This window comes from Martes martes (genome assembly GCF_963455335.1).
Source record: "Martes martes genome assembly, chromosome: 13".
Classification (NCBI taxonomy): domain Eukaryota; kingdom Metazoa; phylum Chordata; class Mammalia; order Carnivora; family Mustelidae; genus Martes; species Martes martes.
Window position 1 is genome coordinate 77,454,099 of NC_137901.1, and position 22,218 is coordinate 77,476,316.

At 52.5% G+C, this 22,218-nt stretch overlaps 1 protein-coding gene across 1 annotated transcript in view; it reads left to right on the forward strand.

Moving 5' to 3' along the window:
- Nucleotides 1–22,218, forward strand: part of GCN1 (GCN1 activator of EIF2AK4) — a gene marked incomplete at its 5' end in the record, with an annotated part of 60,191 nt that overhangs the window by 28,593 nt on the left and 9,380 nt on the right. Inside the window, 27 exons of the mRNA XM_080822281.1 lie at nucleotides 120–275; nucleotides 763–944; nucleotides 2,002–2,082; nucleotides 2,395–2,538; nucleotides 3,732–3,859; nucleotides 4,049–4,238; nucleotides 4,450–4,520; nucleotides 5,174–5,339; nucleotides 5,696–5,890; nucleotides 7,047–7,293; nucleotides 7,746–7,867; nucleotides 8,209–8,323; nucleotides 9,121–9,300; nucleotides 11,706–11,926; nucleotides 13,346–13,414; nucleotides 13,620–13,758; nucleotides 13,848–14,044; nucleotides 14,240–14,382; nucleotides 15,407–15,524; nucleotides 15,636–15,851; nucleotides 17,613–17,777; nucleotides 19,068–19,229; nucleotides 19,511–19,603; nucleotides 19,836–19,979; nucleotides 20,075–20,344; nucleotides 20,588–20,701; nucleotides 21,125–21,355. Of these exons, the coding sequence (XP_080678407.1) occupies nucleotides 120–275; nucleotides 763–944; nucleotides 2,002–2,082; nucleotides 2,395–2,538; nucleotides 3,732–3,859; nucleotides 4,049–4,238; nucleotides 4,450–4,520; nucleotides 5,174–5,339; nucleotides 5,696–5,890; nucleotides 7,047–7,293; nucleotides 7,746–7,867; nucleotides 8,209–8,323; nucleotides 9,121–9,300; nucleotides 11,706–11,926; nucleotides 13,346–13,414; nucleotides 13,620–13,758; nucleotides 13,848–14,044; nucleotides 14,240–14,382; nucleotides 15,407–15,524; nucleotides 15,636–15,851; nucleotides 17,613–17,777; nucleotides 19,068–19,229; nucleotides 19,511–19,603; nucleotides 19,836–19,979; nucleotides 20,075–20,344; nucleotides 20,588–20,701; nucleotides 21,125–21,355 (4,259 nt within the window). The remainder of the gene's footprint in view (nucleotides 1–119; nucleotides 276–762; nucleotides 945–2,001; nucleotides 2,083–2,394; nucleotides 2,539–3,731; nucleotides 3,860–4,048; nucleotides 4,239–4,449; nucleotides 4,521–5,173; nucleotides 5,340–5,695; nucleotides 5,891–7,046; nucleotides 7,294–7,745; nucleotides 7,868–8,208; nucleotides 8,324–9,120; nucleotides 9,301–11,705; nucleotides 11,927–13,345; nucleotides 13,415–13,619; nucleotides 13,759–13,847; nucleotides 14,045–14,239; nucleotides 14,383–15,406; nucleotides 15,525–15,635; nucleotides 15,852–17,612; nucleotides 17,778–19,067; nucleotides 19,230–19,510; nucleotides 19,604–19,835; nucleotides 19,980–20,074; nucleotides 20,345–20,587; nucleotides 20,702–21,124; nucleotides 21,356–22,218) is intronic.

The window sequence follows — 22,218 nt, forward strand, 5'->3', positions numbered from 1 at the left end:
TTGATTACTTTTAAGTAAGAGCATGAGGCTTCTGTGCCTGGGGTCCTTGGTTTGTGCCTGGGATAGATCCCGTGTCTCTGTTTTGGTCATCCTCTTTGGGTTCCTTCTCTTGGACACAGGCACTTTGGTGAGCCACGTGACTCTACGCCTGCTGAAGCCAGAGTGTGCCCTGGATAAGTCATGGTGCCAGGAAGAGCTGTCCGTGGCGGTGAAGAGGGCGGTGACCCTGCTGCACAGCCACACCATCACCAGCAGGGTGGGCAAGGGTGAGCCAGGTAAGGAACACGGCAGGGAAGGGCAGTGGGCACCGGGCCGTATGTGCTGGTGCAGCAGGTGCGGCAGGTGCATGAGCCTCAGTGCCCCCCACCCAGGGCTTCCTGAGGCTGTGGCCTTGGGCAAGTCACTTCTGTTCCTGGCCTTTGTTTCCTTCTCCGAAAAGTGGGGGGTTGGACCAGATGGAGAATTTCTGAGTCCTGGTATTCTGTGAGTCTCTGTGACCTCCATTGGGAGTTTGCTTCTTGTTACTGTAAGCTACTCGTGTGTTTTAACGCTCTCTTCCTGGAACTGGGCAGTGTTTGGGGTTGGAGCAGGATTCAGAATTGGGCTACCAGCTGTCTTCCCTGTCGTCCTATTCTGTGCTTTTGGGTCTCAGAAAGGGCCTCCATCGTCCTTCACCCCCTACCCCACACACTTTGAGGATGGAAACCGAGGCAGCAGCTCTATTGATATCTGCAAGATTGTGTCCGCTTTTTGCTGTCACAGATGCTGCGCCCCTGTCTGCACCAGCCTTCTCCTTAGTCTTCCCGTTTCTGAAGATGGTGCTGACTGAGATGCCCCACCACAGCGAAGAGGAGGAGGAGCGCATGGCCCAGATTCTTCAGATCCTCACCGTCCATGCCCAGCTGAGGGCCTCTCCCAGCAACCCCCCTGGACGTGTGGACGAGGTTGGCAGGGGAGCTCAGCTCTACCCTTGGCTTGAGGGGGGTCAGGGAGGCAGGGGCTCTCTGCGCTCGCCCATCAGCAGTGCTGATGGGGTCACAGAGTGTGGGCATGAATGTGTCGCAGCAGCCAAGTGTGCTCTGTAGTGCAGCACTCATGGCCTCAAAGAAGCTTACAGGTCTTCTGAGAGTTTCTGACCTGGAGAAATGGAAGGATTTTGTAGCAGTTTATTGTGTGAACTTTTTTTCCTAAGTCAGAAGGTAATGCTGATCACTCTGCCTTTGACTTATTTGTGATTATGAGATTGGACCTTATTCACTGAAGGGTTTCCTTCTTAATAGATTATGTTCTGAAAGTGTGACAGATTAATGCATGCGTATGTGTAAAAATTCTAAGAACACAGACAAACAAAAAAAAATAATTGCCGCACACAGTAAGGCCAAAACAGATCGCCCTGCTTCTTCCATATGATCATGTACTCTGGTCTCTCATGCCAGTGGCTTCACGGGCTGTGTAGGATTCTCTGCTGTGGGGGCACCATGTTTCACTTAACTCTTTACCTGTTGATAGATATTTTAAGGTTGTTTCCAACTTCTCCCCATGTGAGCAGCATTGTGGTGTGCCCTGCCCCCAGTGCATCCGCATGAGACACGTTCTCAGGCATGGAGTTACTAGGTCACGCAGCACGTCCTGACCTGTAGCCTCACCAGGAGTTCCCATCCCCCCATACCCAACACAGCCTCAGATTGTCAGTAACTTTGCCAACGGGTAAAAGACTGGTATCCCCTTTTTTTGTCTGTTTCACTCCTACTTTTGTGAAGTTAAGTATCCCTCTGTTTAGGGGGTCATCTGCATTTCACGTTCTGTGAATCTCAAGTACGTTTCAGAATGATCTGTTTGGAGTCTCAGGATGTTGGCTGATGGGGGTTGGCTCCCATGGAGTTAGTGGTAAACCTGACAGGGTTTCCCTGAGGGTGAGAGGATGCTGCTGCTCGTGCTGCCAGGTCCGGTTATAGACCTTCCCCAGAGCCTCACCCTGACTTACCTGCTGTTCTCTCTTAGAATGGCCCGGAGCTGCTGCCTCGAGTGGCCATGCTGCGCCTTCTGACTTGGGTGATCGGGACAGGCTCTCCCCGCCTACAGGTGATCTGGTTTTCAGCTGGCTATTGCTAGATCTCAGTTTGTGACCCTGAGTTCAGGTCCCAGCGCTTGCGGTCAAGTCCTAGGTCTCTTTCTCACCCTTCATTTGGATTTGGGCTAAAGGGCTGCTTTTAAGAGAACCAGCCCGAACATTCTCAGCTAGTGAGGGGTTCTGCCTGGGGCCTGCCACTGGTCTAGGCTGGAGCAGGGGGGATCCCTCTCTGGGCCCCTCAGCCCATGGCCCGCCCCACTGTCTGACCCCACAGACGTAAATAGTCTCTTGAACTGAGCCCAGCACATCAACGTCCTCCTTAGGTTCTGGCGTCAGACACCCTGACCACCCTGTGTGCCAGCAGCAGTGGCGAGGATGGCTGTGCCTTTGCAGAGCAGGAGGAGGTGGACGTGCTGCTCTGTGCCTTGCAGTCCCCTTGTGCCAGCGTGCGGGACACTGCACTCCGGGTAAGTGCCCACTCCCTGCGGGGCCACTGTGGTATTCCTTGTCCCTCAGTGCAGGTGCTTGAACTGCATGAGGGACATTCTTTTAAATGATCCCATCAAATGATGATGGGAGATGCCTCATCAGCACCTGTGTGTCCTGGAGACAAAGAGAAGAAGTCACGGGGTGGGTCAGGATCATTCTAGGAAGGGGAACAACAAATCAGTTGTCAGTGTGTCACTGGCTTTTTGTCTTTACTTTAGAAGCCTTCACCTGATTTATAGATATATAAATATACATATATGTACATAGATATGTGCATATATGTATGTATGTATGTATTTTAGAGAAACAGAGTGGGAGAGTGGGGAGGGGCAGAGGGAGAGGGGGAGAGAGAATCATAAGCAGGCTCCATGCTCAGCATAGAGCCGGATGCGGGGCTCAGTCTCAGAACCCTGAGATCATGACCTGGGCTGAAACTAAGAGTCAGTTGCTAACTGGCTGAGCCACCCAGGTGGATCTCTTGGTACTTGTATAGATAGATAAAATTCAGAAGATAAGTTTGTTTTTTCAACCCATCGCCTTGTACTTGGCTTTTCTTAGTGCTTTTGGACCAAAAAGTAAAGGATCCCCTTGGAGTCTGAGACAGGGCTTCCTGAATGCTGGTCTATAGCCCCTTGTTATCAATCTGTGACAGTTTTCAGTGGCTCTTGGCAAAATATGGGAAGCAATGGCAGTGTGGCAGATTCTCCAGGATAGACAAAGGGAATGTCCCTTTTCTAAAGTTTTGTCCTGCACATTGAGAGTTAAGTTTTTAGATTCTATGTTAAAAAGGATTCCACTCCCATTTGCCCATCATCTCCCAAAGGAAAAGCTGTGTGAAGAGCCAGAGCAGCTAACAAGTTGAGCTGACGTGAGGCTCTCCCTAGCACTGGTCGTGCTGTCCAGTGGTGCTTTGTGCAGGGATGGGAGTATTTTATATCTGTGCTGTCCAGTGTGGGAGCCACGAGCCAACGTGTGTGGCTGTCCAGCGCTTAAAATGTGGCTGGTGTGACTGAGGAACCTAGAGTTCATTTTAATTGACTTAACTCTGAAGCCCCGCATGCAGCTGGTGGCTAGGTCTTGGATGGTGTAGCCTTAGAGGGAGGTGCACAGGCAGATCAGAAGCTCTTGCAAAAAGTCAAGCCTCACTCGGTCCCATCCTACCCCCTCTCAGGGGCTGATGGAACTCCACATGGTATTGCCAGCGCCTGACACCGACGAGAAGAATGGCCTGAACCTTCTGCGGAGGCTCTGGGTGGTCAAGTTTGACAAGGAGGAGGAGATCCGGAAGCTGGCTGAGAGGTGAGGACCCCCAGAAAATTATTTTTTGTTTCTTTTTTTTTTTTTTCCTACTCTCTTGTCTCTCCCCTTATGAAAAAACTAGACCCAGAGTGCTCAGCCTACAGCAAGAGAAGGGCTGGGTGCTCGGGTTTGGTGGGGCAGGTGCTGAAGATCCTTGTCTGACTAGTCCCTGCCTTTGGTCTGCTACAGGCTCTGGTCGATGATGGGGCTAGATCTGCAGCCAGACCTCTGCTCCTTGCTAATTGACGATGTCATCTATCATGAGGCAGCTGTGAGGCAGGCCGGGGCCGAAGCCCTCTCCCAAGCTGTGGCTCGGTACCAGCGGCAGGCGGCAGAGGTTATGGGCAGACTCATGGAGATCTACCAGGAGAAACTCTATGTGAGTGGCCTGTGCACCCTGCTGTGGGCCGGGCCAGGGGAGGCTGGGTTGGACTCCGCTCGGCCTCAGACTTGTTCCGGACAGGAGTCTTGGAGCTCACTGTGGCCCAGGGTGGCTGTGACTGATATCCCACCTCCCAGCTGGCTGGCTGGCTTGCCCTGCTTGGGGTGCCTTTGTCACTGCAGCGCATTTATCAGCCTCTCTGTTGCAGCGGCCACCCCCAGTGCTGGATGCCTTGGGACGAGTCATCTCCGAATCTCCTCCAGATCAGTGGGAGGCCAGGTATAACAGCCATCCCAGTCTTGTTGCACTCGGAGCTTTCGAGATACCGCAGGCTGGCTGGGCTGGGTGCCGAGAGGAGGTAGCGTGGAGTCATGATACAGTGGGGGGAAAGGGAAAGACCTCCCTCCGAGTCGGAAAGACCTGAGTTCAACTCTTGGCTCCTCCTGGGCTAGCTGAGTGACTTTGGGGCAGTTGTCTCCTTTCCTCCCAGCCTGTTTCCTCAGAGGTCCCTGGGGACCTTTTTACTGTTCTGTAGCTGAAAAGGATAGAAGCACCTTTGTAGTGTAGATTTATTTCCAAACACCTTCACATTTGATTCTTTTACCTCTCCCCTCCCGTAGCCTGCTCTGGAGGTAGAAGGGTAGGCATTGCACTCACGTGGGGAAACAGAGGCAGAGCTGGTCCCTGGCCAGGGTCACCCCGTAGGAGGTAAACTCTGGGCGGATGGCAGGTCTCCATTTGAGAAACGGTTTGTTGAGACTATTGTGTAGACTGCTGGGTAAGCACCAGGCAGTGGGCTCCACGCTGTGCTCTGCACCCCAGAGGGAGCTGCTGCAAGCTCTCTTCCCTTGTGGCATGCCGGGATAGAGTCCAGCCGCAGAGGAGGCCCCTGACCAGCCCTTGCCCCCTGACACGCTCCCCCTTCTTCCCAGGTGTGGCTTGGCTTTGGCCCTGAACAAGCTCTCCCAGTGTTTGGACAGCTCTCAGGTGAAGCCCCTCTTCCAGTTTTTTGTCCCTGATGCTCTCAACGACCGAAACCCAGATGTCCGGAAGTGTATGTTAGATGCAGCCCTCGCGACGCTCAACGCCCACGGGAAGGTGAGCCGTCTCAGCCAGTGGAGGGGGCAGGGAGCGGGCTGGGCCTGGGCAGGAGACAGGGCTGAGCAGTGTGACACAGGGAGGCTGAGCACCAGGAGATCTGGCGGGGTTCTGGCACCCATGGAAAATTTCATTTCTCTTTCTTTTGAGCCAAAAGAACCCCCAAAGGGTGTTAAATTCTTTTGAGTTTGCTGCATTCCTGCCAGGAAACTGGGAAACACGCTGGCATTGCTGGCTGCCTTGTCAGGATGCGGTCTTGAAGCCAAACTCGGGCTCAGTCCTCAGGGCAGAGACGGTCATGTCCAGATGCAGCTAGCAGGGTTGACGTGAGGCTCTGGGTGGGCTTGGCTTTCCAGGAGAATGTCAACTCGCTGCTGCCGGTGTTCGAGGAGTTCCTAAAGAACGCGCCCAACGATGCCAGCTATGATGCCGTGCGGCAGAGTGTGGTGGTCCTCATGGGCTCTCTGGCCAAGCACCTGGACAAGAGCGACCCCAAAGTGAAGCCCATTGTTGCCAAGCTCATCACCGCCCTCTCAACCCCCTCCCAGCAGGTACCCGTCTCTTGGCCGAGGGCCCACAAGCCAGCTGGGAGATTGGGACCCACTGTGGGTGTGCGGCGGGGTACTAGGGCCAAGTTGGGGATCAGGGCCCAGAAGGCCTACTTCCTTGCAAGGAGTCATCCTCTGTCTCAGGCCAGCCTGGTTTGTAGTGAAGAGTATCCTGAGAGGGAGTTACTTTGTTCCAATAGATTTTCTAGATATTTTCATTTTTTGTACTCATTTACTAATAGTCTTTTTTTGAACTTAGTATAAGCCCAGCACTGGGGATACCAAGATGTAAAAAAGATGGCTCCCTCTGCTGAGCTTTCCCTGATCCTCTTTGCATTTCTTACACACTCTAGGGGCCTTTTACTGCAGTCTCCAAGCCATGGTGCAAGGAGTATTGTTTTCTTTTTGGAAAAACATACATGTACTTCACCCTTCTTCCCTCCCAAAGTGACTTGCATTTTGGATCACCTAGAGTGTGTCAAATGCAGGTTTACAAAACTGGTCAAATAAATTTGAAAGCTCCTTTGCTGTACTCTCTCATTGGTCTTAATGAGCTGTGGCTAGAAGGCAGAGCTACTTGGTTTGGGCCTGGCCCTGTAAGGCAAGGCTGAATTCCCTGTGCCTCTGACAAGTTAGAAAACTGAGACACTTGGGCCATTTCTTTTTCTTTTTAAAGATTTTATTTATTTATTAGAGAGATCATAAGTAAGCAGAGAGGCAGGCGAGAGAGAGGGGGAAGCAGGCTCCCCACTGAGCAGAGAGCCCGATGCGAGGTTCGATCCCAGGACCCTGAGATCATGACCTGAGCTGAAGGCAGAGGCTTAACCCACTGAGCCACCCAGGCGCCCCTACTTGGGCCATTTTTAAGAAGGCGCAGTAATGCACTTCTCTCTAGATCTTTCTATGTGAGTGGGTCTTCCTGGCGTTTTCTCTCACCTGACTAGTCCTCACAGATGTAGTGTACACCCTGACAGAGCCTGTATCATCCACAGCCATGTATCACTGTTTGCTTGTCTGACGCCCTGTGTGATCTGACAGTCAGTGGCTGGGATGGGGCTGGGGGGACATCTGGCGGTGAGGCGCTGCGTATGGCTGTGGCAGCCCCCAGGAACCGGCAGTGGGTGAGCCACGGCACTGACGAGGCAGGCCTCTCCTGCAGGTCCAGGAATCCGTGGCCAGCTGCTTGCCACCTCTCGTACCAGCCATCAAAGAGGACGCGGGAGGGATGATCCAGAGGCTCATGCAGCAGCTGCTGGAGTCAGACAAGTACGCAGAGCGCAAAGGGGCTGCCTACGGACTGGCAGGCCTGGTGAAGGGCCTGGGCATCCTCTCGCTAAAGCAGCAGGAGATGATGGCTGCGCTGACCGATGCCATCCAGGACAAGAAGAACTTCCGCCGGCGAGAGGGTGAGTGTCTGAGCTTGGGGCTACCTGGGGTGGGAAGTCAGTCCCCACAGCTGCCAGAGGAAGGAATCGGGCCTTTCCTTCCCCGCTGAAGGCCGGGTGTTTGTGTGTGTGCTGTGGAGGGAGCAGATTGGGTAACGCATTCCATCCTGTCCTTGCTGGTGTGGCCTGCACTTTCTCATTTCTCACTCAGCGTAGAAACTGTCAGCTGAGAGAGAATTGGCCTCACTAGCTGTTAGTGCCCGGAAGTGACAACACTGCCCTGTTCTCTCTTCCTTCCTGCTCAACCATATCTACGCTGTCAGGGAGGTAGAGGGTGCTGCTCCCTTATGGGGCAGTCACTGTAGTCCCACAACTGCCTTGAGTGTTTCCATAGGGTGAGGCGATGGCAGGGAGGTGGTCCTGTGGCTGCCTCCAGGGCACAGTCTTTCCAGCTGTCCCACCTTCTCCCCCAGGAGCCCTCTTTGCCTTCGAGATGCTCTGCACCATGCTGGGGAAGCTCTTCGAGCCGTATGTGGTTCATGTGCTGCCCCATCTGCTGCTGTGCTTCGGGGATGGGAACCAGTATGTGCGTGAGGTAAGTCCTGAGGCTGCACATGGGCTCGCCACCAGTGAGGTTGCCCCTGGCTATGCATCTCGGCTCCGGGTGCCGAAGGGGTAGAAGGGCCGCCTGCTGGAACCCCCTGCCTGTACCTTGGCACTGGTTACTGGGATGGACTCCTCTGATTCCCAGTAAAGCATTTGCAACTCTCTGAGAGGAGAAGCTCTCCTCAGTTGTGTCTGTAGGCCCTGGCACAGGGTCTGACACAGGAGACCCCCAGTAAGTGTTGCTCGGCAGGAGGAATGTTCAGAGTAGCAACAGGCCTTGATCCCTGCTTGGACAAGGAGGCCCCTGAACGCCTTTTCTCCTCCCTTGAGGCTGCAGATGATTGTGCCAAGGCTGTGATGAGCAACCTGAGTGCTCACGGGGTGAAGCTGGTGCTCCCTTCCTTGCTGGCTGCCCTGGAGGAGGAATCCTGGAGGACCAAAGCTGGTAAGACTGCTCCCTTTCGGTGTCTCTGTCCCAGCCTCCTTTTCTGAAGACGGCCATTGCAGGGATCCAGGGAGCCATCCAGGGATCTTATCCCATGTGTGTGTGCTCTCCAGCCCACGGACAAGGACAAGCCCCTCGGAGCCATCAGGCAGCTCAGTCCTTCAGTTATTTGTGTGTTTTCGTGCAAAGAACAGGCCTCTGGCGGGAGCCATAGCCCTAAGTGAGGATGCCCCAGAGCTTTAAAGTTAGTTTGTGGCAACTTCTATGACTTTAAAGCTTTTTTCCCCCCATTAAGCCCTTTTTTTAAAAAATAAAATATTCTCTGGCATCCTAATATGCAAAACAGATTCAAGCAGAGCTGTTCTGGTTTGAGCGGGGTCAAGACTTAGGGCCCTTGAAGGGCCTCCGTCCCCCTCAGTCCTTCAGGTTCCACCCTGCAGTTGGAGAAATCAGAGATACGAGTTTTTTCATATATAGATAAAGAAACTAGGGCAGAGAAATTCAATGAATTGGCCTTGGGTCACTGCCAGGGCTCAACCAGGTCTTCCCCCATCCTGGTCTTGCCTGTTTTCCCCACATCACCTTGTATCACCCCCAGAATGCCATGGCTCAGCAGGCCTCAGGAGCGCTGTGCTCACTCTGCTAGAGCCCCCCGACCCCCATCCTCTTCCTGGGGACTGCTTTAGCACAGTCTGCAGAGGGGCAGGCTGGTTGTCCCTTGCCCGGGGAGCCAGCACAAGTGGCTCCCTGGCCTGTCCTCAGTGACTCCATGCTGGGCCTGTGTTTGCTGTCTGCAGGGTCGGTGGAGCTGCTCGGGGCAATGGCATACTGTGCTCCCAAGCAGCTGTCATCCTGCCTGCCCAACATCGTGCCCAAGCTTACAGAGGTGCTCACCGACTCCCACGTCAAAGTGCAGAAGGCTGGACAGCAGGCGCTGAGGCAGATCGGCTCCGTCATCAGGAATCCAGAGATCCTGGGTACACTTCTCCCATGAGGGCCCTGGCCCTGGCTCCTCCTCCCATCCCTGGACACTGCGGGGAACGTGCATTGAGCAAAGACTTTTGTCCTCTGAGGACAGATATATTCACGTTGAAATAATCTCTAAATTCTGGAAAGCCCTTTTTCTAGGATAATTACTGGGAAGTAGTTTGGAAGCAATCAGTTTTGCCACTGATCTAGAGCAGTCCTCATTGACTGCACAGAGAGGGAAACTGAGTCAGAAGCAGCCTGACTCTGAGAGAGCCCTGTGCACTAAGCGGAGCCCCAAGGTCAACAGAATTGAATGACATGCTCTGGCCCACATCAGCGTCATTCATTCTTTGGGAACTTCCTATTCTGTCTCATTCCAGAAGACATGTGATATAGGGAAAGCTTAGGGAAGGGTTATCTCCCTTGATTGTGCTCTTTAGTGTGGTTCTTTTTTTTTTTTTTTTTTTAAAGATTTTATTTATTTATTTGACAGCAGAGATCACAAGTAGGCAGAGAGAGAGGAGGAAGCAGGCTCCCCACCGAGCAGAGAGCCCGATGCGGGGCTCGATCCCAGAACCCTGGAATCACGACCTGAGTTGAAGGCAGAGGCTTTAACCCACTGAGCCACCCAGGTGCCCCATTTAGTGTGGTTCTTGATGGAGTGATGGCAGGAGGTTGATTTCTAGAAACAAAACCCAGCAGCCACGCCACCCAACATGTCACTTGTTAAGTGTTAAGCTTCATTGTGGAATATAGGTACTTGTTCAGTGTAGTTCAGCCAAGGTGTTACCAGACTTTTTTTTTCATCCAGAAAACAATGTTTCTTATTTGTGTGTTTTGTTTTTCAAGGGGAGAGCAGTTATCCTTGGGTTTTATTGTTTTTCACAGTGTCCAGCAGCCCTGGGGATTGGGCTAGGAGCAGTCTCAGTCTCAGTCTCTATTAGATGAAGAGAAGTGCTTTTGTTTTTGGGAATCCAGTGTGGGTGGGTCTTTTTTTTTTTTTTTTTTTAATTGAGATATGATTTGCATAATGTTAAAATCACTTAAAAATTTATAGAATTCAGTGTTTTTTTTTTTTTTTTTTTGTATAGTCACAAAATTACATAAACATCACCACTGTCTAGTTCCAGGGCATTTTCCTCACCCCCTACCTGTTAGCATTCACTCTTCATTCCCTTCCCTACCTCTGGGCCCTGATAGCCACTACTCTGCTTCTGTTTCTTTGGGCTTGCCTGTTGGGGATGCTTCATGTGGTGGGATCATTTGTGGCTAGCTTCATGCTCTCAAGGTTCATACTGTAGCATGGGTCAGTGGTCTGTTTCTTTTTATGGCTCAATAATCCATCGTATAGATAGACCACAGTTTGTTTGCCAGGTCATCTGTTGATGAATGTTTGGGCTGTTTCTGCGTACTGGCTGTTCAGAATAATGCTACTATGAACACTTGTATACAAGGTGGTTTTCTTTGTAGACGTGTTCAGGTGTCCTGGTTAGATCCCTGGGAAAGGAAATTGCTGGCTCATGGTATGGTAACTGTCTTTCTGAGGCACTGCTAGACTGTTTGCCAAAGCGGCTGGATCATTTGGCATTCCCAGCAGTAGCGTGTGAGAGTTCCTGCTGCTGACACTGTTACTGTCTTTTTGGTTACAGCGCCCCCTGCCCCCATGGGTGTGAAGTGGCATCTCATTCTCGTTTTGGTTTGCATTTCCCTAATGACTAACGATGTTGAAAGTCTTTTCATGGGCTTATTGGCCATTTGCACATCTTTTTTGGAGAATTGTCAAAATCTTCTGTCCCATTTTTTACTTGGGTTATTAGTTTTTTGTTTGTTTGTTTGCTTTTTGTTTCGATTTTAAATTGTTGAGTAGCATGGATCTTTCGAGTGGCTGAACTCCCTGGGCTTGTGGAAGAGAGAAGCCAGGTGTTTCTCTTGGCAGTCCTTTTGCTGGGCTGAAGGAGCTGATGTGGAGAGCTTGCTCTATCGGGGCTGAACTGCTCTGAGCATGGTGTGCTTCACCACTGGCTCATTGGCCTTTGGTGTCTCAAAGCAGTTGTTTTGCAAAACCACCCTGGGCTACCGCTTCAATAAGGAGGCAGACAGGGCCCAAGCAGTGCTCTCATGGACGCCCAGCCCTGCGGCTGCCCCTCAGTGCCCATGGAAGGTCGCCCCCTGTTTTCCTGCCAGGTCAGGCTGTGCCGTGCAGAGGGGTGATGGCTGCCACCTTCTTCCTCGTGGAGCAACGATTGCTCTTTGCAAGCAGGCTGGTTTCCATAGCCGGTGACTTGTGGGCTCCGAGGAGAGGTCTCCCTGGACCCCCCTTTTCTTGTGTCCCTTTGTAGTTCTAAGGGGACCCAGAGGCTTTGCCATGCCTGAGACTCGTGTGAACCAGCCCTTTTCTTGTTTGGACACGCAGCCATTGCCCCAGTCCTGCTGGATGCCCTGACGGACCCCTCCAGGAAGACCCAGAAGTGCTTGCAGACCCTGCTGGATACCAAGTTTGTCCACTTCATTGATGCTCCGTCCCTGGCCCTCATCATGCCCATTGTTCAGAGAGCCTTCCAGGACCGTTCCACGGACACGCGGAAGATGGCAGCCCAGATTATTGGCAACATGTACTCCCTGACAGACCAGAAGGTAGCAACCCAACTGGGGCTGGTGTAGGACAGACCAGTAGATCCTGGTTTAGGGCATAGAGTCCTGCACACAGTAGACACAGGATGGCTGTATGCTTTTGATCCCTGCTTATGTTTAGGGGAAGAAGACCGGTTTGCGGTGGAGGTTAGAGATCTAGGCTTTCTGGGCATCTTGCAGAGCACAGTTGTTCAAGTTCAAGCTCAGCCCCCTGATGAGGCCCTGCCTGGGCCCTCTCACAGACTGAGGGGAGGAAAGGCCCCGCCTTGCCCTGTCTTGGCAATGTGGCTGCTGTTTTGATTGCTTGTAGTTCTCTTGTCACAAGCATTTGCTTCTGTAAGCCTACAAATTAGAGAAAATTAGCCTCGTTTGGGAGATTTACTTTGTTTGTTTATGTACTCCCCGGGGCTTGCATGTGCGAGCTCGTGGTCTCCCACAGCCATGCTTTGCTTGCTGAAGCTCTGGGCATAAGAGATAGAGCAGGCAAATCATGTCGATCCTCGAGAATTTAGGAAATGGGACAATTGGTAGAACAGCTAATCTTATCCACCGTACTCCAACATTAAAACAGTTAATTAGGGGCACCTGGGTGGCTCAGTGGGTTGGGGCCTCTGCCTTCGGCTCAGGTCATTGGTCTCTGAGATGGGGGATCGAGCCCCGCATCGGGCTCTCTGCTCAGCGGGGAGCCTGCTTCTCCCTCTCCCTCTGCCTGTGTCTCTGCCTACTTGTCTCTCTTTCTTAAAAAGAAAAAAAAACAAAAAACAGTTAATTATTGCTAATGTTTTTTATTGCATTTATGAAATTATATTCCTGAACGTCAGCTTATTTTTAAGTTACAGTGAGCTGTTCACAAAACTGGTGTTTAATAGTTCTTTCATATTCCAACAAGTTTATATACCATAACTTATATAATCCTGTTATCGGTCCTATACTGTCCAAGGTTTTCTGCTATTTTAAATGATGCTGCAGTGAACATAAGGCTTTTTCTATATTTAAAACTGTGTCTTAAAGCTGAATGCTATCCCAAGAGACATAATAAACCTTTTAGAGTAAAGAATGGGAAGATGATAACGTTGTTCTGAAAGGAAGTAACCAGAAATAATTTCCTAGATTCCAGAGGCTGGGCAGGCCTTAGTCCTGGGACAAGGGCAAGAGGAGGAAGAGCATTGAACTCTAGCTGGGGGTTCTTTCGACCTTTGAGGGTGGGCCTCCAGGCCCTCGTAGGTTTCCCAGCAGTCACCTGCGGTCTCCAGGGAGCCAATCATGGGGGTTCCTGGCCAGGTGACCTTCCCTGCTGGCTCTCTGAGCAGCCTGCTGAGCTCTCCTTGTCAGCAGAATGGTGAGGTCAGGGTCCATGGCAGAACCAGTCCTGAGGAAGCAGGAGCTGGGCCTCCACCCAAGTCACCTTTTGTGTTGTTGCAGGACTTGGCTCCTTACCTGCCAAGCGTGACACCTGGCCTGAAAGCATCTCTTCTGGACCCTGTACCTGAGGTGAGCCTGGGAGGAGAAAGGGGGCAGGAACTCATTATTTTAGTACATGCCTCAGAAGATTGGTTCCTGAGAATTCCTTATAAGATGCTTTTGCGTCTGTCCAGGAGAGGGAAGGAGACCCCATGGTCCTCTCCCTGCTCCCGCTTGAGCACCTAGTTTTGAGATGCTGCCACTCCTCCCATCCTGGCTCTCGGTTCCCTGACAGGTGCGGACAGTGTCTGCAAAGGCTCTGGGGGCCATGGTGAAGGGCATGGGGGAGTCGTGCTTTGAGGACTTGCTGCCATGGCTGATGGAGACGCTGACCTATGAGCAGAGCTCCGTGGATCGCTCGGGGGCTGCGCAAGGTGAGGACCCAGCAGGCCCAGGGGCCAGACCAGGAATGCTATCTAGGGGCCCTCCAATCCAAGGGGTTAATTCTATCCTTTTGTGGCAGGGTTGGCCGAGGTCATGGCTGGCTTGGGAGTGGAGAAGTTGGAGAAGCTGATGCCAGAAATCGTGGCTACAGCCAGCAAAGTGGACATTGCACCCCACGTCCGAGATGGCTATATTATGATGTTCAACTACCTGCCCATCACCTTCGGGGACAAGTTCACTCCTTACGTGGGGCCCATCATCCCCTGTGTCCTCAAAGTAAGCACCAGAGACCAGGCTGAGGGTAGCATTAGGGAGTGGGGGAGGATGCACATGCTGTCCTTGGAGGCAGGGCTCTCTGCCAGTGGGGACTGGGTGGCAAGAATCCTCATCCTGCTGTTCAGGAGGTCCCATTTCCTTTGGGCCTGGTGCCTTGGGGCCAGCAGCCCTGGGTGACCCAGCCTCTGTGCGCAGGCTCTCGCTGATGAGAACGAGTTTGTGCGTGACACTGCCCTGCGTGCAGGCCAGCGGGTCATCTCCATGTATGCCGAGACGGCCATCGCCCTGCTGCTGCCCCAGCTGGAGCAAGGCCTCTTCGATGATCTCTGGAGAATAAGGTGAGAACTTGGGTGGAAAGACCCAGTGGCTTCGTGTTTGGGGAACTCTGAGAAATGAGAAGTAGAATGCGGCCAAGAAGTCTCTCAATGCTCTTAACCTTTGCGTAGCAGTGTCTGTCCTCATTCTCTTGAAAAGTTCTCTTTATGTAGTCCTTCAGTTTATATTAGAATTTTAAACATGAATGCTTTTTAATCTGGAAATTCGACTTCTGGGCATTGATTCCAAGGACAAATTTGGTCAAGCGCTTAAAAAGACATGTTGAAGATGTTTGTTGCAGTGTATGTCATCATTCAAAAAATCGGAAGTTGATTTTTAAAAAAGCCAGCCCGTCCCCATGGTGAGGTTTTATTCAGCCATTACAGAAAATGGCGTGAGAGGACTACATTAGCTGACACGGAAAGTGCCTCACCCGGTGCTGACGGAATGATGCAGGCCCGCTTCCCACATTGGGTGGGAGTGCGTGTGTGCCTCTTGATGGCTGTGTGTGCAGAGTGTCACCAGTGTATCAGGGAGGCTGCCTTGGTCTTGGGAGTTGGGGTGATCGTTTACACTCACTTTCTTTGTGTTTTCTGTGTTTTTTGAATCTTTGCTTTGAATAGAACTTTGATTTTTATGGTCGTTAAAAATAAGAAACCTGAAGTAATTTGAAGAGAAATAAACTTTGTCCTTCTAGGCCTCTCCTTATGTGTCCAGTTCTGATGGTCAGCAGTCTTGGTTCCCTGTTAATGCTTCTTTCCGTACTCTCCCTCTTCCTTTCTTATAGAAATGTTCATATATGGCTTTTTTTTAATGTTGATTTTTCCCATTACTAAAATAATACATGTTCATTAATAGGAAACTTGAGAACAAGGTAATGGGGGGCAGTGTGAGGAAATGAAGATCGCCTGTACCTTCGCTCATTCCATGATAACCACCGTGAATCTCGGGTACACTTCCTTCCAGCGTCTTTTGTGCCCAGTGCTCGCTTGGGCCCCGAGACCGCCCCTTACGGCTATGCAACTCTGTTTTTGGCATCCTCCTCAGGTTCAGCTCTGTTCAGCTGCTTGGGGATCTCCTGTTCCACATCTCCGGGGTCACTGGGAAGATGACCACAGAAACTGCCTCCGAAGACGATAACTTTGGAACTGCGCAGTCCAATAAGGTATGTGCCTTGAGTTGGTTTTCCGTCCTTGCTGCTGGAAGGCATGTGCCCCGGCACTCGTGCTGTGGAGGCTTCATCACCCCGTGTTCTCCCTTCTTTCCCCTGCTGCAGGCTATCATCACTGCCCTGGGCGTAGACCGACGGAACCGAGTGTTGGCAGGGCTGTACATGGGCCGCTCAGACACCCAGCTGGTTGTGCGGCAGGCATCTTTGCATGTCTGGAAGATTGTGGTCTCTAATACCCCCCGCACCTTGCGTGAGATCCTGCCCACTCTCTTTGGGCTGCTGCTGGGTTTCTTGGCCAGCACGTGTGCAGATAAGAGAACCGTAAGTTTCTGGACCTTGCTTCTGACCCAGCGTCAGAGGCTAGGATGCGTAGGGCCCCCTGTCTAAGAGGAGAATATTTATTTATTTACATAGTCATTCAGTGATTATCCTTAGAAAGAAAACAGATATTTTGCCTGCAAGGTGGATTTATTCAGGAATAGCAGAGAATTGCAGGCTGGGACACGTAAGCCGTGACAAAACTATAGGCAACTGCGGGAACAAAGGAGTGGAACATTCTTTTATAGAGGGAAGGGGGCCTTCAGGAGGACTGTTGTAAACAAAAAGTCTGTTGGAGGTAACTGGGAGTTTGAAGTATAGTGGCTGTTCAGTGACTGAGTTGTGATGGTCTCTCATTGGCTGGGCTGTTGCTGGGGCAGGAGATAATCTTCCTTCATCCTGCTGGGCCAGTAAAATATGTTTCTTCCTGTTTGGTCTGCAAGGTTTATCTTTTCTTGTTGAGTCTGCAGTTGATGAAGAGTGCTAGGGTGTGGGAGTGCCCTGTTCTGGCCTCCTGATTCCCTTTTTATGTGTATATGTGTATGTGCGTGTATATATATATATATATATTTTTTATTGTTGTTAAGTTTTATTTATTTATTTGAGAGAGAGTGCACACGTATAAGCGCATGGGGGGAGGAGCAGAGGGAGGGGGAGAGAGAAACTTCAGCAGACTTTGCACTCAGTGCGGAGCCAGCTGGGGGCTCCATCTCACGACCCTGAGATCAGCATCTGAGCCTAAACCAAGAGTCAGACGCCTAACAGACTGTACCACCCTGGCACCCCTCCTGACTCCATTCTAAAGGAGGTTTTCTTTTATTAGTTTTCCCAACACAAAGATTAAGCATCTACTATGTGCTGAAGTAGGGCCTAAAACCTGGGGATATGATGGGGAAGGAAGGCAGCCCTACCCTCATCCTCGTGAGCTACACTCTGGTGGAGGAGATGGGTGTTTATCAGATCATCCATCACACAAGCAGATGTAAACGCAGCTATAGTAAATGCTGCGTGGGCCCCGCAGATGCAGGTAACGGGCCTTTGACCAGCTGGGAGGGGTGGGGGAAGCTGCTCAGAAGAAATGATGCTTGAGGTCAGAAGATGGGTCAGCACTAACCGGGCGAGGTAGTGATGAAAGCCTATTCCACACTAGGGAAAGAGGGCTTTAGATGCAAGGGCAGGATGTGCAGAGGCCAGCAGTAGAGGCTGGGCGGGGGCTGCTGGGTCTAGAAGGCCAGGTGGTTCCATAGTTGGGATGACGGGCCCAGCCCAGACTCATGATTGCTTCTGCCAGGCCCCTTTGGCCCAGTCCCAACCCCCGTCCCTGGCAAGCAAACTGCGTATTTGGCTCTAAAAAAGGGTTTGCATGAGGCCTCAGGGAAGGTGGGTTTTTTTTCCTTAAAAGCATTTGTGCCCAGTTCAGCTCCCCTTGGGCAACAGTGCCGGGTTAAGTGACTTCTAGGCTCTGGTTATCAATTCAGGGAAACTGGCTCCTGTCCAGACATCCTATGATGAGTTTCCTGTTCATATATACGGTGCTACCTCTTGTTTTAGATTGCCTAGGTGTGTGTGACACAAAGAAGTAATTGTATTTTTGTGTGTTTTACAAGCCCCCAGGCGGCTCTTAAGGGCTAAGAGCATTTGGAGAAGTTCAGTCAGTGACTCGGATCAAGTGCAGGAGGTTCCAGGACCCTCACTCTGGAGCTGCCTTCCGGGTACCCTGGGGTTTGCAGGGAATTGATGTCCTGGCTTGATCTCTGCTGACAGATTGCAGCAAGGACATTGGGCGATCTCGTCCGGAAGTTAGGGGAGAAAATCCTGCCCGAGATCATCCCCATCCTGGAGGAAGGCCTGAGGTCTCAGAAGAGCGACGAGAGGCAGGGCGTGTGCATTGGGCTGAGCGAGATCATGAAGTCCACCAGCCGGGACGCTGTGAGTGTTTTTTAAGGGTCCCAGAGGTGACCTGATGTGCAGGGCTGGGGGCAGGTTAGGGGAGAAGCTAGGGACACTTCATCCTCGGGGACATGTTGCAGGCCTCACTCTGGAGGGTGTTGCTGGCAGCAGGGCTGGACTGGAGTTTCCTTGTCGGTTTCCCAGGCTAAGAATGAAGCAATGTGGAGGCCTTGCGTGGCCTGTGGAAATTGGAGATGATCTTTTTCTCACTGCTCCTGCTGCCGCTCCAGATTAATCCCCTTTTGTGTCACTGCTAAAGTTCAGTTAAACTATATAGTGTCCTTGGCGGGGAAGGGAGGCTGTGCACGCACGCATGTGCTGTGGCTGCAGGAGCGGGAGGGCTGCCCGCACTCTCACGAGGAGTGGAGCAGATGAATTTAAGTACCCGGTGGGTAGAAGTGTGTCATTTCCAGCAGTGATACTGTCCCACAGCAGCCACATTCAGGGGGCTGGCGATCCTTGCCCTGAGCTTACTTTCTGAAGGTGATCCTCGGAACACCCCGGGAAATGATGGAGCAGGCGTAGGGCTCTCAGTTGGCATAAAAGCTGGGAAGTAGCTGACGGGTCAGAATCGGAAGCACGTGGCCAGTTGCTTAGCCTGAGTGAGCATCCTCCTCTGAGTTCCTGGCGCCTTCCCCCGTATCAGCATGTATCAGTAAAAGTATTACATTTGGGAGTTTACGTTTGCTTTTGGCAAAAAATACAAAAGTCCCCAACTAGAGCTGTGATTCATTGAATAGTTACTGAGTCCCCTCAAAGGCTGAGACCTTGCTGCCAGTGAGGCTGATACATAATCGGTCCTCTGATTCCTAGTGGGCTTTGCCTCCGGTGGGTGGGTGGGGGGTTGGGACGACTAGTTCCAAAGGGAGCAGAGCTATCATTAGCCCCGTGGTAACCCCTAAGATGTCACCGAGGAACGAGTGTTTTGAGTCTCGAAGGACTTGGAGTTTTCCAAGAGGATGAGCGGAGGGAATTGGGGAGAGGGGTCACGCCGCGTAGAGCCTTGCCGTGGGAAGGAGCTCCTGTGGGAGATGGAGAGTCTCCGGAGAACTCACCTAAAAAATCAGGCTCCTCAGTTGTAGGCTGCATATCCTCTCTGCTGTTTGATACTTGCTCATTTTCACAGAATCACTAAGTTAAAAGTCAAGCCAAGGGGGTTGGTGGTGGCTTGGCTGGGCCGGGGGTCCTCGTCCACCCCCCCCACTTCGCTGGCTTCCTCCTCTTCGCTGCTTCTGCTGCCTCAGATACACGGCGCGGGTGCTGTTGCAGGTGCTGTACTTCTCCGAGTCCCTCGTACCCACAGCGAGGAAGGCTCTGTGTGACCCGCTGGAGGAGGTCAGAGAGGCCGCGGCCAAGACCTTCGAGCAGCTGCACTCCACCATCGGCCACCAGGCTCTGGAGGACATTCTCCCGTTTTTACTGAAGCAGCTGGTGAGTGGATCTGCCACGCACCTACCAGTTTGGCTTTTACTGTCTTTGTGGAAGCAAAACGCGGGGGGCTCATTCTGCCAACGCAGCCCCGGTACAGGCCCCCGAGGGAGTGGGTGCGGCAGGCTCAGATTTGGCTCTGTGCTTCTCCTCCGACAGTCAGTGTGGGTGCAGTGGGAAGGGAGGGAAGAAAGTGGTGAAGCAAGTTGGCGGTGGTTGGTCTAGACAGCTGAGGTGGTGCCAGGAGCCGGCTGCTCAGCGTTGCCCCCGATGCCCTTCTGCAGGATGATGAGGAAGTGTCGGAATTTGCCCTGGATGGTCTGAAGCAGGTTATGGCCATCAAGAGTCGTGTGGTGCTCCCTTACCTCGTGCCCAAGGTAAATCCCCCCTGTGGCCGGCCCCCTTGGCCCAGGAACCTCAGCCACGTGATCATTCCTCAGCCTGCTCTGGAGACCTTTTCCGAGCTCGGAAGCTGGGGGAGGCTGGTGTGGGTGCAGGGGGCCCCCAGAGCAGACACTGCTTGGAACAGCAGCGATAGGATCCCCTGGAGCCTGGTGCAGCCGCCAGCACAGGGCAGCAGTCACTGAACTGACGTTCATCGTTCCGCAGCTGACGACTCCACCTGTCAACACCCGTGTGCTGGCTTTCCTTTCGTCTGTGGCCGGTGATGCCTTGACCCGTCACCTTGGAGTGATCCTCCCGGCGGTCATGTTGGCCCTGAAGGAGAAGCTCGGGACTCCGGACGAGCAGCTGGTGAGCGGCATGTTGACCCCTGGCAGCCTTCTTCCAGCCATCCTGGCCTGCCCCAGAGGAGCTGTGCTCAGCCTGGACATCCCCTGTGGTTTCAGGAGATGGCCAACTGTCAGGCCGTGATCCTCTCCGTAGAGGATGACACTGGGCACCGGATCATCATCGAGGATCTGCTGGAAGCCACCCGAAGCCCTGAGGTGGGCATGAGGCAGGCTGCTGCCATCATCCTCAACATCTACTGTTCGCGCTCGAAGGCTGACTACACCAGCCACCTGCGGAGCCTGGTCTCCGGCCTGATCCGCCTCTTCAACGACTCCAGTCCGGTGGTTCTGGAGGAGAGCTGGGATGCCCTGAATGCCATCACCAAGGTGAGGAGGCTGCAGACTGCCGAGCCGGCTTTTGAGTATAGACCAGTCCAGACGCCCAGAAGACTAGACCCTTAAAATAGCCCACGACGTACCTGTTAGGCAGCAGCAGCGTTGCCATGCGTGGCCAGACTTTCTTAAATTCCCGCCCACGCCCCTCGCCCTTCGGTATTATTCTGAAGCCGTCTTGGGAGGGCTGTACTTAGAGCCCTGATATCCTCTCTGCTCTTTCCTGGCTTCCCACAGAAACTCGATGCTGGCAACCAGCTGGCGCTAATTGAAGAACTGCACAAAGAAATCCGCCTCATAGGGAACGAGAGCAAAGGCGAGCATGTGCCAGGCTTCTGCCTCCCTAAGAAGGTGAGCCATGGCCCCGTGCGGGGGACTGCAGGCACATGGCTTTCCTCTGCCTGCACCCTCAATGCCGGGTGCTGTTCGACCCCTTCACAGAAGCGTGTTTCTTCCCCATGGTGGCCGTAAGAGGACGGTGTCTGTGCCGCCTTCAGTTTAAACTGGGGAGGCCACCTCAGCCAGAGCACGTGAGTCACAGAGGTGACAGGACGTGTACCTTTGTATGATGGGCCTTCCAGAGCTCTTCTCTTTTCATCACTGCCTAGTCAGGGCCGTTCCCCAGCCCCTCTCATGCTGGGACCGTGGCACCTGAACCAGTCTCTCTCATGGAGTCGCAGAGAGGATGGCTGACAGGAGGGCCGTGCTTTGCACAGGAGACACCTGAGCCCAGTGACTTTGAGATTTGACTCTCACATGCGCTTCTCTTGTCAGGGGGTAACCTCCATCCTTCCAGTGTTGCGGGAGGGCGTCCTGACCGGCAGCCCAGAACAGAAAGAGGAAGCAGCTAAAGCTTTAGGTTTGGTGATCCGCCTGACCTCAGCTGATGCCCTGAGACCCTCCGTGGTCAGCATCACTGGGCCTTTGATCCGCATCCTGGGGGACCGGTTCAGCTGGAACGTGAAGGCAGCCCTGCTTGAGACACTCAGCCTCTTGCTGGCCAAGGTGAGCCACTGATGCGTTCATCTCTCAGTCCATTTGGGTCTTAGAGAACAGATCTGTCTGCCAGTCGGTGTCTTGGTGGCAGCATGGTGACAGCTCATGACAGAGGAACAGCGTGGCAGAGGGAATTGAGACGCTGGGCACTAGACTCACTCTACACACTGGTCAATTCCAGGTCCACCACTTAGTAGTTGTGTGGCCGGAATGACCTTGGGAGAGTCCAGGAACCTCCTCACCTGTCTCCTTACCTGTGATTTGGGAGTGCTGCCCCTGCCTGCCACATGCAGCGCTGCGCAGTGTGAGGCTTAGAGGACGAGCCATTGGGCTCGATGCCTGACAGCTTTTGAGTGCTGTGCACTAGTGCTCCTTGCTGTTTTTTGAAGAACTGTTGGTTCAAAGGAAAAAATCCAGGGCTGCGTAAATACGAGAGTACACGTTGTTTAAATATGCTTCTGTTCTCTGTTGCTGCCTCATAAAGAGGGATGCGGAGGGTCTGATGAGGAACGAGAGGGAAGTTTGGCACAGCTGGAACAACTTAAGTCTCTGGGAAAAGTATAAGAAGCAAAGAGCCAGGGGCGCCTGGGTGGCTCAGTGGGTTAAAGCCTCTGCCTTCGGCTCAGGTCATGATCCCAAGGTCCTGGGATCAAGCCTCGCATCGGGCTCTCTGCTCGGCAGGGAGCCTGCTTCCTCCTCTCTGCCTGCCTCTCTGCCTACTTGTGATCTCTGTCTGTCAAATAAATAAATAAAATCTTTAAAAAAAAAAAAAAAAAAAAAAAAAAAAAAAAAAAAAGAAGCAAAGAGCCAGCACATTAACCGTTTCTGATAGTTCATGGGGCAATTATTAAGCCCTTTAGATGTAAAAAAAT